Consider the following 13,985-nt stretch of genomic DNA (forward strand, 5'->3'; position numbering starts at 1 on the left):
CAGGCAGAGCGAGGGCTCGCATCTTTTACGCCCTGCTGCCAGCCGCTACGAAGCCTCCTCGTTAACGCATCGTTATTTCACACCAGACAAACGGTTCATTTGGCTCTCGCTGCCCGCTCCTCCATTAATCACCCCGCTCATTCGCAACCCAGCAGCTCTTTCGATGCCACTTTAGGAGACAGCACGAACGCTGGAAGATGGATCCAGCAGCATTTACGTGCTGGCAGCAGCAGTGGGCGGGAACTGAAAAACGTGCGGTGCCGAACGCTGCCGGGGCTTGCTGAGCCGTGGGGGGGGTCTGGCCGGCCGACACCGCGAGGACGGGGGCCACCGAGCCGCCCGCCCACCCTCATCGGCGGGATGAGAGGTCCAGCGGCCGTGCCTACGCTGAGCTACGGGGCAGGCGAGCATCGTGGCTCGGAGAGCCGGAGGAAGGCAGCTCCACCGTGCGCTCCTCCCCGGGGAAAAGAGGGGGCAAGCGGACCCCCGGAGCAGGACGGCGCTCCCCAACCCGCAGGGAACCCGCGCCGGCCACCTCACCTGTTTCCATTGAAGGTCGTTTTATAATCCCCGGGCGAGCGCAACACCTCCTCCGCGTAGACGGGGACGGGGGTCCGGACGCACTCATGGGAGCACTGCAGCGTCTCGTTGTAGGCGGTGAAGATGTCGAGGGCGCTGGGCACGCGGGCGGGGGCGAAGTCGGTCAGGTTCTGGCAGCTCTCCTCCTGCTGGTCCAGCTTGCGCTGGTGGCTGTTGCGCCGCGGGCGCCCGCTCTGCGCGCAGCTGGGGCGGCGGGGGAGAGAAGAAGGGACACGACGCACCGCGCGTCGCTGATGCTCGGCAGGGGGAACGCGCGCTCCTGGCCGTTAATTGCACATCGCTCGATATTAGATTAGAATTCAGGCATGTGGGAAAGATCGGCCACAATCAAGCAGTCGTTTGGCTCACCTTTTTTTTTTTTTTGGAGGATCGAATTTAAATTTTAGATATAAGCTTTTTACCACCAGAGGAATGACTTGACAAGTCATACGTTTATACCTGCAGGGAATGAAAGCCTTTTTTTAAAGTGAAAAGACAGGTGAAAAAAATGGAAGTGAAACCTTTTCCGCTTGGGAGGCACCAAAAGGGTTTAACTTACTGGGATAAATAAGCTCAGAAACCGGTCTGACATGGCAGACACGCTCCCCCTCGGCCAAGGGACGGCTGGCAGGGCAGCCCTGCTCCCCGGTGACTCCACCGGCTCCTGAGGCTCCAACGGGATCTCGTGGCCGTGCAACGCTTGCGGTTCGGTACGAAGGAAACAAGGGAGCTAGCAGGGACCTGCCCTCGATCAGGCTGGTCCTATTTAAGGGTCTAGACGCTGATTTAGGTGAGGTGTCGCTTTTTTCTGAACAGGATTGACAGCGCCTATCCTAATACTGGAGTTTCGGAAGACCGCAACTCCGAGGGCCGCGGGAGCTGGGGATGCTGGTGCTGCCCGTGGAGGGAGACCTGCGGGGCCGGGAGCGCAGGGCTCCCCCGGGACCGGCGCCGGCCACGCTGGCAGCATCTGCCGGCAGCGGGGCACAGCCTGCTCTGCACCGGCTGATGCAACCGAAAGAGACAGCCACTAAAATAACCGTCAGCTCCGTCATGGCACGTTTGCAGAAGGAGTAACGACAAGAAGGACGCCAGCGTGGCACACGGCCATCGCTCACCCGTCTTGCCCGAGGGGGACAAGCGCCAGCCTAAGGGACGGGGATCAGGACCGCGTCCTGTTTGGGGCCGGGGACCAAGCGTGTGATTTGGGTCAGCTCTGCCATGGAGCTCGCAGCCAGCGCGCGGCCGGCCCTCGCCTGCGCGAGCAGCGCCGGAGGTAGCCTAAAAACCGCGTCAAAACCCAAAGCGGTTTGGCAAATGTTAGGGCTGAGCAAACTCATCGGGGTGCTGCCTTCCCGCCTGGGGCACGTCTGACTGCTGACCGCGCTCGCCTGCAGGTATCCTCTGGGGATTTCCCAACTTCACTTACTGTCAACAATTTCTATGCTACGCTGATCATTGTATTCTTTTTTTTTTTTTTCCTTTTTGGCTTCAGCATTAGGTTACTTGAGCTGTTCTGGCAAGCTGCGGTCAGCCGGATCAATGATATGGACTGCTCGTGACCACTACTAGAGAAAAATCCCAGAAGTGTTTTATAAAGTATTTTCCATGCTCTTTCACCAAAATACGGCTATGATTAGGGAAGTTTGGTAAAGTAACTCCTGTCTGAGCATCACTGGCTGCACTCCCGACACCTCCCCGCGGGCCTGCTCCAGCAAAGCAAACTCGTCTGCGGGGCGAGCAACTCGGCGCTTTCGGCCAGCCGCAACACTTCGCTACAGCTCTGCCGAGATGAAAATGCCTCCGGAGCCCTGCAAATAGGTTTTCCTCTAATCCCGGGGAGCGAGCAAGCTTCTTCATCAACCGGGTTTTCTAATTTCCTCCTGCGTGCAGGAATCGATTTGCTGCAGTGCCTTGGGAGAGCTTGGGCGGGCAGGAGCCGGCCGGGCTGGAGGAGACTGCTGGAGGAGAGAACCGCCGCCGCCGAGCGCGGCAGCACCGTACGGCAGCTCTCGCACCGGCCCAGAGCTGCAGCCATATCCCTAATGCCAGCGACGCTGACCTCAAAGTAGGCCAGTTTCCCTGGGAAAATAGGTAAAGCCACGAGCGCCTGAAGCGAAAAGCTAACCTATTTTGCCATACACCCAGCCGTGCTGAGAGAATAAACGGGAGCAAATTAAGCTGGAGGAGCGCACGAGCGCTCCGGGGGACGGGGCACGCTTCAAACCGGCGGCATCCGAGGGGCTCCGAAGGTGCCCTTCAGTCCCTGGAGTCGGAGGGAAGGTCAGAAAACGCGATTGTTGCTTGCCGAGCCAAGCCGGCAATTTAAGGAGCAGCAGCAAAGCTGCTTAAGCGAGGGCCGAGGAGATGCCACCCAGCGCAGGGCAGGTCCCGGCACCCTCGCGGGGACAGCGGCCGCGGCCGAACGCACGACTTCGACCTCACCGGGTGGCATCACGTTGCAGCGACTCGCTCCCGGGGCCGCGACGTGCACGCGTCCCGCGTGGGACTCGGCCGCCCGCCCTTGGCCACGTGCCGGTCCCCAAAGCCGCCCACGCCACGCGGTGAGAGGCGGGGGAGCCGCAGGGGCACGACGAAGCCAGCTGCTTCGACCTCCTCTGGAGGTTTCGGTATTAAAACAACCGTCTCTCTCCCGCGATGCCTTTCGGAAGCCATCCTGGCGGCCGCCACGGGCTTCGGCGCTCACGGCAGGAAAGGCGTCCCCCGTCCCCACCCTGTCCCCGTCCCCGCGCCACCCCCCCACGCCAAACAGACCCAGGAGAGTACCTTACCAATTTTTTAAGACAAGAGTTGTTATCAGAGCAGCTATGACCATGATGAGGGACACGGTAATAGTGATTATCTGATGAACCGCCAGACCTGCAGAGAAAAGAAAGGAGAGAGAGTGGGGACAGGAGCCAAGGGGGATCCCGGGCAAAGCCCCCCACCACGCACAGACCCCCCCGCCGCCTCCTCCCGAGCCCTTCTCCGGCACGGGGCTGTACGCAGCCCCCGGCGGCGGCGACGCAATCCTCTCTCCTGCCTTACATAAAATAATCTTTAAGCCAGGCTTCTCATTTCCTATCCTCTCAAGTATGTTCCTTGTCAGCCCGAATTAGGCACGAAGAACGGAAGAGATGTGAAGACGTATCCCCTCCGGGACGGAAAGGGAAACTTGAGCGCAGCCTTGCAGTGGGTGCAGGATTAACCAGAGATAATAATTACTGCACTAACTGCTGCTCACTTAGAAGGTCGGATGGGCTCATTTTCTCCTAATTCACCTTACACAGGGTATAATTTTGGCTCGTGTATCATTCCTAATGAGCAGTTTGGAAACAAAAGCATCTCAATGTACAGTATGTTTGTGATTTTGTGCTGCTTTACAGTTGCAATTTCGTAATGAAATGATTTTCCTGGCTGCAGCCCAAGGATGTGCTATTTTTCACAAACAGATGTTGCAACTCCTGATGGATGAGATTTTTAATAAATAAGTGTTAGTATGACAGGAAAACAAGCAGTTATATATATATACACACATACACACACACATATATATACATGCATCTGGGCAATACATGCACAGTGCTCCCAGCTCGTGCGCGTGCATGTGGTGAGGAAATCGCTGCTTCTTCCCACACAAGAGCGCACGGGTTCCAGCGCCGGCAGCCGTACACACGCACATCCCTTCCCCGGCAAAAGGGGCTCAGAAGGCGGAAAACCCTCCCGGGAGAGACAGGTCGGGGGCGGCGTGCCCCCGCTGCATCCCGGAGCGCCGCTCTCCACGGGAGCATCCCCCCCCGCTCCCACGGGAACACCGCCCAGGGCTCTCCCACTCTCCTGAGCAGCAGATTTGGGGCCACGCCGCAGCTCTCCTGCTTTCGGCACAGCGCACCCCGCTCTCGCGGCAGGCTTGTGTGAGACTCTGAGCAGTAGCCCAAACACCAGGCTGGGTAATTAGGCCAGACGAGATTTATCAGTGGTATTTTAAACCACGGCTCACGCTTGCTGCTCTGCTGCCTTCTCTCGAAGGACAAAAGTTTTGACTCCCTTGAAATTTGTTATCTCGTCTCCCCCTGCTCATCCCCGCTCTCCGGGGGTTTCGGGTCCCTGCCCGCACACCCACGCTGCCGACAGCACTCATCAGGGGAGAAAAGGAAAAACTGCTTGAGTTTAGCCTGACTCCCAGGGCAAAGCTGCCACCTCCCGAGGCACACAGGTGTTGGATGCCTCCCCAGCCCATGCACCTCCAAAGAACCGCTAATCGCCCAGGAACATGATGGAAAACGCATCTGGCCTGGGGAAGAGCGGGAGAAAAGCCGTGCAATGCTGCCGAGACCCACGGTGACACCCGAGGGGAGGTGGAAACTCCTCAGCGTGGGTGCACAAAGAGTTACACTCACCTTTCAAAAGCCAGCTCCAGCACCCAGCGCAGCAGCTTCCCAGCTTTCGGGAGCACAAGTGCGCATCACGCCTCGACCTCCCCTGGCTTTCGGTAGCCCTGCCCACGGGCGCACGTGCCTCAGCACCGCACCTCGCCACCTGAGCATCCTTGCTCAAGATCCACCATCATCTCGCCCTTGTTGGTGCTCCCGTGCTGCCCAGGCTGCAGGACCCAGGCTTCACCGCTGGCTGCCTCGGGAAGGAGGCGCGGATCCCCGCTCGGTACGTGGAGACCCATAAAATCCCCGATTTTGAGCAATGAGGCCAGCCAGCGGCGACACCTTTTTAGCGCTGCGGACTTTGCTGCCAGGATGCATCCTGGGCATAAATCAAATGCTCAGAGAAATGTGAGTCTTGACAGTTTAATATAATAAAACCAAGGTCACCTTCGGCGAGTCTGATTCACTACAACACGCCCAGTGCCAAGCACCGGGGTAGCAATCGCTTGCGGGAAAGGCTTCGCTCCCAGCCCCGGAGCTGGCGTGCCGGCAGGGCGGGCAGCAGCCAGCGACCGACGGCAGGCTGCCGGCGAGGGAGCTGCTTGGCAAGGACGGGTGCGAAGGGGACGGGCGCGATGGGCTGGCACCCGCCCTGGCGACCACAAAGCTCTGGCATCTGGCAGAGCAAAAGCATGCACCTCCGGAATAAAAGCGGCAGGGTTTCTAGAAGGAAGCATGCACCCGGCATCTTCTAGCGCTTATTCCGCTTTGCCGGCAGACATGCTATGGAGGACATCTGGGAGAAGAGCTGGAGGGAAGAGCAGGGACCCCGACTGGTTTTAAGGATGGGATGTGGTCCGAAGCGGGAGGTGGCAGCGGACGTCAGCCACGCCACGGACATTGCTGGCAAAGGGGTTTTCTTAGAGGCAGGACCAAGGAGAAATGAATTCCCGAAGGCCAACGCTTCCGAATTGCCGGCTCTTTGCATCCTGGCACGGTCCCAGCATCGGGCCGGCAGAAGGCAAGAGCCCACCCAAACACAAGGAGGTGCAGAATGCTGCAAACCCCGGGTACTTTGGGGTTCTTCCTCTGCTCCCCAGGGCTCCCCAGGGAGCCACGGGACGGACAGCCGGGACGGCTGCTCGCCAGCCCCCGCGCCCTGGCAAAGCCGAGCGCAGCGGGATGGGATGCGTCAGGGTTATTTTTCTCCCTCGACTCAAGCACCTATTTTGCAAATGACCCATTTCCTTCATTTACTCCCAATTACACTTCAATTGGTTCAAACACGCTGTGACAGGGCTGTGACAAGGCTCCTCCGGAGAACGGCTGGCACGAGCAGCTGCCAGAACAAAGAGCGGGTCAGGGGAAGCAAACGCGAGGGCTGGGGACGGGGAAGGTGGGAGGACGGGGAGGACCCGGCACCCACCTCCTCCGCACCACCTCCGGCTCCGGAGGGGTCTGATGCCAGGGAGCAGCCGTTGGGCTTCGTGCCCTTGAGGCTTCGAGAACCCGCTCGTGGCTCTGCAGGCTGTGGGGGGGGGGTGGCTCCGGACCGAGAGCCAACACCCGCGGGGACAGCCGGGACAGGCAGGATCGCTCGGGAGATGCCGAGCCCGGAGCTGCGCGGGCTGGCGGAGTCATCCTCCCCCCGGCTGGGGAGATCGGCCAACTCCCACGAGCGACCGGGGAGCCAGAGCCACGTTGTTTGCCCCTCGGCTGCTCCGGCTTTCGTTTCCCACGGGAATTCCGAGGGAAAACGCCACAGGGCTCCCCACCTCCCGCCGGCACCCCACCGGCGGAAGGCGAGGCGCAGAGAAAGACTGCCGGCCCCGTGCTTCGGATATTCCTGGAGGACGGTCGCGACGGGAGCCGTGTCCCGACGGAACCAAGAAGCGCAGTCGGCAGCTCCCAGCTCACGCCCGCGCGCGCTGGGTCAGGAGCGACACCCGCCCCGGCAGCAGCCCGGCGCAGCCAGCCCGGCCGCATCCTTCACGGCATCCAATCTTGGAGCAGCTCCCAGTGGGACACTGCCGAAAAAGATAAAAGGAACGACTCTAAAAATAAAATAAAAACAGCCCAGTGCCCGATTCCTTTGAAAACAGAAGCGGCGTCGGAAACGAGATCTTCTGCAAAGATGGGAGCCGAGGCAGAGGCGGCAGAGACATGGGAGAACCTAACGATGCAATTAATCCTTGCACTTACGTAATGGGAAAGGCGCAGGCAGAACAGATTGCAGGTGGCTGAGCACTGGGGAGGATGGCGGCTCTTCGGAGCAGGACACATGGATTTTAAGAAGGGCTGGATAATTTTAGACTCCATCACATACATAAGTTGCCATATGTACCAGCATAGAAGAAAGTTCCTTTGCATCGCATATTAATTCTGCACCAAAGCCTGGGGGGATTTCAAGGGGATGGGAGATGTTGTTCCTGGCAGCCTTAACCACGGCAGTGATGGGAAGAGGGAAGGGGACCTGATGGGTACCGGGGATGATTTCCTGGGACGCCCTGCAGCAACAGCCCCTGCCATAAGGACTAATAGGTCTTTGTTCTTACTTCACAAATGCATCAAATCCTTTCCTCCGGGCCTTTGAAGAAATGTACGGAACCATACAGAGCAAAACTGAACAGAAATGTCCAATCTACAGGAGAAGGAGTTAATGGATGGGGCATCCTGGGAGAGGGGAACACCCCATCAGGGACACACACCACCCAGGGAGCGAGGCAAGGTGAAAGAGAGATGGCTGCGAAGACCAAAGCATTATTTTAAACACGGCCCTAGGAACCCAATCTGTCTGGAGGAAAGGGACCTGGAGGATAAAATCAATAGCTCATAAAGCCAAATTACCCTCCTCCTCCAGTGCGGGAAGCCTCCTGGCACACACGTAACTCACAGTGAAAACCCACTCCCCCAAAACGCGGGGCAGGCTGCGGGAAAGAACCTGGAAGCAGGCATCATGGTGGCTCGGTTTGGTTTGCCCATCTCCGTGGCCAACGTTTCAAATGGCAAAGCTACAGAACCCACCGGCCACTTAATTACACGGTAATCACCGGCGAAGAAACAAGCTGCGGGAAGGGCAGAGGCTGGCGCGCGGGATCAGGATGGGACGCCCGGCGAGCTGCCGCCCCGTCCAGCACCGGCCACGGCAGCTGTAAATGCTTCATATCTGCGAGGGGACTGCGAGCGGCTCCCTCTTACAAGGCTTTTACTAGGCAATTTGACGCAGTGACCATTTAACTCGAGGGTAATTACAGGAGAAGTATTTAATGGAATTGAAAGTGTGTCCAAACCCCTGCGCTTCTGCTAGTGCAGCAGAATTTAATGTGTCGCCTGCCAGGAGGAAAAGCTCTTCAAAGGCGCTCTTTGAACCCTTGGAAATGCTGAAATATTGCTGGGTTTTTCCACTCGCGCGCCGTCCGAGCACGCTCCGCTCTTGCCGGGGACTTCTCGTCCCCTCGGCGGTGGGAGACCCGGCCTTGGTGTCCCCGTGGGCAGCAGCCCCGGCCACGGCCGCTCGGGCAGCAGCCGTGCGTCAACCTGCAAAATGCAACTCCAAATTCCCCAGGTCCAGGGAAAAACCCAATCTTCTCAAAGCAAGCAAATGCCAGGGCTTTTTTTGTGTGTTATTTTAAAGACCGTGTATTTGCCACCGAGATGAAAGCGCTGAGTTTTGGCCTTTCTGGCCACCTTTTGAAACGGCTCCCGGACAGCTCTGCATCAACAGAATTAATTCCATGAGAAAATCCATTCGAGACTAATGTCTTGCTACTGCAGAAGTGCGCAATGGCAGCGAACAGGAGATATAAGCTCTTAATTAAAAACAAAGAGAACCTCTATCCCCTAAGGCCTTTATTTCAACAGCTCTGGTTAGGGAGACCATATTCTTCATTCTCCCAATAAAAACAGCTATGAGCCGCAACTCTTTGAAGACCCTCGTCAAGGCCTCTAAGCTGCATAAAATTAAAAAAGGCAAAAACAGCTCCGTTTCATTTTGCAGACCATAATCTTGAGTTACCGTTAGTGGCAGCAAAACAACAGATGCTCCAAATACCTGCTACACCCCAGGCAGGAGGGCTGCAACGAAGCACCTAAGCCCCTTCCCGCACGCGTGCCGCGCGGATTGCTTCCTTGCTCCTTTCTCCCCGCTCTGCCTCAGCCTTCCCGCAACTCCCGGTGTGAGTCGAAACGCCGAAAGAGGCTAAATCTCCTAAATCAGCCAAGGCTGGGTCTGCTGGCACGGGGTGAGAAGCAGGGAGGGCCCGGAGTTGCAGGGATGAGCCGGAGAGGCAAGCGCTTGATTGCAGCAGGATCTGCCTCTCCCTCCCACTCCTCAATCAAAGCATCGGGTCTGGCAGGGGAGAGGCCATCCCAATGGGCTCCCAGTAACGAGCATTAAAACGGAACTGGCTCCTGGGAGCAGCTGAAGATCTTACAGAGAGGGAAACGATGAAAACGCAGATGGAATCGGTGCCGTGGCAATCATTCCCGGCCAAAATAACCTTCCAAGCAATTTCCACGGTGAGCATCACAGCCCACTCAGAAGCCAACAACCGGCGCTGTCGCCACTGCCGCCGCCCTGCCCCGCGTTCAGCTCGGCTCGGCGCGGCACCGCACTGGGCAGCCGGCCTTTGGATGGGGGATATCGGTGCTAGGGGCTGCCCGAGGAGGGGCTCTCTCCCAAGTGGGGTCTTCTCTCGGGGCTTGGCATCCCATCCTCATCCCTGCCACGAGACGCTTTCCTCTCTTCTTGCACACCCTGGGTGCCGGGACGCTCCCGAGCATCGCGGAGAGGCTGGGGAAAACTGGCTGGATTCAATAGACAGTACAGCTTCCCCAGCCATCTGATTCCCGAAAGCCTCATCCAGCCCATAAAACCGCTTTTGGACAGAAAAATTCAATCAGGAGTGTTGCGTGGCCGCTCTGCAGCAATCACAGCCACAAACAGCCTTTCCCAGGGGGGATCAGTCAGACTTTGCAGTTAACGCGAACCCTACTGCCGTTTAATAGCTTGTAAGAAAAATAATTTACAAAAAACACAAGGGTTAGATACAGAGGAGGAGATAAGGCAGGGGTTGTCTTGGAAAACCTTGATCTGGTGCAAAACCAGCTCATCCGCTGCCTGACCCACTGCGCTGGGGAACCGCCTTGGGTCTGCTCCTCTTAACACCCCTCTTGCCTTCAACGCAGAGTTTGGGCAGGCAAAGCCCCCTGGTTTTCCACCTGGCAAATCAGGGCGATCAGCTCCGAAACCCGGCCCAGCGAGCATTAGTCATCCTGAAGTGAAAATGCAGCTCTTCGGCAAAAAACCCCACCAAGGTTCCTGGAAACCTCTTGGTATTTTGGGTTGGACTGATGAAAGGAGGAGAATATCCTCCTGCTGCTGCTGATGTGAAATATTCTTGCCAAGAACAAAGAACCTAGAGGCTTATGCTAAAGACACTGGGACTTATCTGCTCAGGTGTTACAGCAAATATCACCGAGCAATAAATACTTCTGAGAGCAGCAGAGGAGAGTTTCTGGCTCGTTTCGACACACGTGGGTGAAGGCACACACGCACGCCCGACATCTGCTAATCCCGGGGAGAAAGACAGTCCCTTCTCCCTCGCCAGAGAGAGCTCAGCTTACGGCCACGCTCATTTCTCGCTTCAGCCATCATCCTCCGTCCTTAAGGAAAACCGCAGCTGAGGCACAGCCTCACGAAGGATCCTTCGGGAACCTCCCGGGAAAGGCGACCGGTGGGTGCTGGCCCAGGAGATGCCGTCCAGCCCCCTCGCCTCCTCTCCGGCCCCCGGCTGCGACGGCTCCCCACGCCTGTGCACGGCGGATCAAAGAGGCGGCTGCAGCCCCACCGCCCAGGGTCTTCTTTTAAACACATTTTATCTTTAATTAATTCCTTTGAAGCCTTTTGCCTCCGCTATCTCCTTGCATCCAGCGCCCCCTCTCCTGCACCCTCTTTTTGAAGGCAGGGTCATCTCCCAGCAGGGAAGCGAATGTCTTTTTTATTATTATTATTATTATTGTTCATTCCCAATACGCTCCCCGGCCAGCGGCAGGGAGGGAGCGGAGGGCGGGCTGGGGCACGCCATGAGCTCGGCTCCGGCTGCCGGCGCGGCGGGTGCCCACGCCAGCACCCACGCAGTCCCACGCCTCCACCCGGGAGCACCCCCAGGCAGCAAACCCGTCCCCCACCTCTGGGCCAGCCTTGGGGGGGGTGCCCCTTAGCACCGGCTCCTTCACCAGCACGCCGCTCGCAGAGCACGATGCCAAACTCGTTGCGTACCGGCGATCAAATCGCCATTAAGAGCGGCAGACGGCACATAAAGTCTTCTGCCTTATAAAGCACTTAAAGGTTTAATTAAAGACGGCTTTATTCTAATAATACTGAAAGGAGCGCCTCAGACAACCCAGCGAGCGCAATTCATGCCTTCGCTCTGACAGTCTCTGATTCATTCTTCTCTTTTCTTCTTTTTTTTTTTGGCTGAGCCCACAGTACAGGAGGATGCTCTGCCTTGGCAGAGGAGCCCAGCCCGCACGGAGAGCGACCACGCGGCCGCCCCGGCGAAAGCTCCAAACAGCCCTTGCCTCTCGCAGCACGCCGGAATTTTAATTATTTCTCTCTTTCCGTGCTCCACCGTAAAACGATCACGACAGCCCCCGAAAAAGGAAGAGCAATTTTGAGAAGCATAAGCGTAAACTACGCCTGGGTGAACATATTGCGTCCCCATCTGACTGCCATCAGCACTCTGCCAGGCGCCGAGCAGGCAGAGGTGGCACCGGGACAAACACACCTGAGCTGTGGGTTGCCCAAAACAGCCCCCCTGCACGGCGGCACCCCCCAAACCAGAGCGGCACGTACTGGCCTCTCTGTTCTTTCCAGACATCGCAAGTAATCGCTCGTCTGCCTTCTCTCCTACCTACAGGCGGAATATTTGCTATTCCAGGGGAATTTTTTTAAGCTTGTTTTTGCTGCTAGTGAGTCACGGAGATGTTGTTGCTGGCTTTTTTCTCTTTTTTTTCTCTTTTTCAGCAAGGGGGAGCGGGGCGACAGGAAGACCTAACTGAGCAGGATTTGCTTTCATTGCTCGTCTAAGTGAATGCTGCTGCCTTCCCACCCCACGCGCGCCCCAGGGAACCCCCACGGTCCCCCAGCATCACTAAGTCCCTTTCCAGCAACGCAGAGAGGGAAGCAAGGGCACGGCACGGGAGGGACACGGCGGGGAACGCAGCACCTTCGTTAGCACGATGGCAGCACCCGATCCGACGGCAGCGTGGGTCCCCTCGCCTGCGGGAGCCCTGGGGTGGCTCTGCCAGCTCCCAGGGTGGCCCCAGCTCCCTTGGGTGCTGCAAGCAGGACCACCCCGACCCCCAGGGCTGCTGCCAGAGAGAGCTGAAGGACCGCAAGCTGTGGGAGCAGCATCCCTCCCCGTCACCCACCCCCCTCGGGCTCCTATCACGACGTGCGGCGCCTTACAGGACGGCAGGATGGGGATTTGCAATGCTCGCTGAGGCAAATAAAAAGTACTGACGAGTTACCTAATCCTAATTTGTAGCCATATGTTTTTCCCAGCAGAGAACAAACGCTTCCAGCCGCTAAAGCTTATATAACAAAGAGGAGCAGAGCTTGAAAAATGCACAGCCTTGCACAAACCGGCGACGGCATGGCCGGGGCTCCGAGACGGCGCTGGCCGCTTGCTCCCAAAACGCTGGTCCCGAGGCACGGCAAGGGCTCGGTGCTCCTCGCCGGGGCTCTCCGGGGTGCTCAGCCCCAGCGGCAGAAGGAAAAGCAGATCCAGAGCTCGGGCGCTTTTCAATTTAGGGTGAACAGGCTGAGATCAAAAAGGTCCTTTAGCCCCAGGAAGGAATTTATCGTATTCACCGCTCGGCAAAAAGAAGTTAATTAGCAAAAACTCCGATCCCGGCAAAAGCCCCTAATGAGAGCTAAGAGCCGGCAGATTAAAGCAGCCGGTCCCCTGGGAGGCTGCCGGGAACACGGAGGCTCGGGGCTGCGGTTCTCCGCCGATCTGCCGGCCAGGGAGGGCAGCGGCAGCAGCACCGGCGGGCAGGCGGCAGCACCGGCGGCTCGTCCTCGCCTAAACGAGGCGGCCGACTCGCTCACGAAGTCGGAAAGCACCGGCACGTGCCAGGAGCCATCCTCCCACGTGCTGCAAACGGAGCCGGCGGACAGGCTGCCGCAGCCGGCCGACGACGAGCCCACCGGACGATGCCACCGAGGCCAGAGGCATCGGCCGTGGCAGGTCTGGGGAGATAAGGCTGAGGATCTCATCACGCAGCGAGCAGCTCACGCCAGCAGTCGTTATCAACACTCCCTTGCTAATTTATCCAGCCGATTCCGGCATTTTTTTTTTAAAAGGTGTGTAGGTTGGGAGTTTTTCGCCGCTATAAATAACTCCTCTAAGTCAGGAACACCACTGTGGTTGGCTTGTCTCTTTCTGCCAAGCAGGGCAGGCTAGATAAATTAACTGGGATTGAGATTAGGCCATAAAATTCTTTTTTGATTCGACTAGAAAATCACTGTAGGCTAAAAGCAGTCGATGCACAGTGAATAAATTCTGTAAACTATACAACGGTATCCCACAGCTTAATACTGGCAATAACAAATATAATTTGAAATAAATGGGAAGCAGCTTTCCCATCCATGTCCACACAGCAGACAGCGCTGGGGGAACGTGCTGCCGTGCCCGAGCGTGGCGCTGAACACGATTACAGGAGATGGGCTGTAGATGGATACCGCTAATGGGAAAAACACAGCAAGCTGCTGGAAAACGCCTCGGATAAAAGCAATGAATCAGAGCTGCCACTTCCCTCCCGAGCGCTCCTGTTTAACATCACACACTTATTTCCATCCCGGGCACTGCTGCCACGGGGAAACTCGTGCCGCAGTGACCCCTCTGCTCCAGGCCCCCCCCCCAGCCCTCCCAATTTACCCGCCGCCGCCGCCCCGGCAGACCCTACCTGTGCTGTCTCCCAGCCCGCGGGGCAGGCGAGCATCCTTGCCACCGCTGCTGC

The 13,985-nt window shown here is 57.8% G+C and overlaps 1 protein-coding gene across 1 annotated transcript in view; it reads right to left on the reverse strand.

The window, feature by feature from the left end:
- Positions 1 to 13,985, reverse strand: part of AJAP1 (adherens junctions associated protein 1) — a 37,376-nt gene that overhangs the window by 7,138 nt on the left and 16,253 nt on the right. The window contains exons 6-10 of the mRNA XM_010565389.1: positions 12,950 to 13,215; positions 12,607 to 12,761; positions 5,203 to 5,337; positions 3,372 to 3,459; positions 541 to 783 (exon numbers count right to left, since the gene is read on the reverse strand). Coding sequence (XP_010563691.1) covers positions 541 to 783; positions 3,372 to 3,459; positions 5,203 to 5,337; positions 12,607 to 12,761; positions 12,950 to 13,215 — 887 coding nt within the window. The remainder of the gene's footprint in view (positions 1 to 540; positions 784 to 3,371; positions 3,460 to 5,202; positions 5,338 to 12,606; positions 12,762 to 12,949; positions 13,216 to 13,985) is intronic.

Source organism: Haliaeetus leucocephalus, unplaced genomic scaffold, assembly GCF_000737465.1.
Source record: "Haliaeetus leucocephalus isolate CR32 unplaced genomic scaffold, Haliaeetus_leucocephalus-4.0 Scaffold190, whole genome shotgun sequence".
Lineage (NCBI taxonomy): Eukaryota > Metazoa > Chordata > Aves > Accipitriformes > Accipitridae > Haliaeetus > Haliaeetus leucocephalus.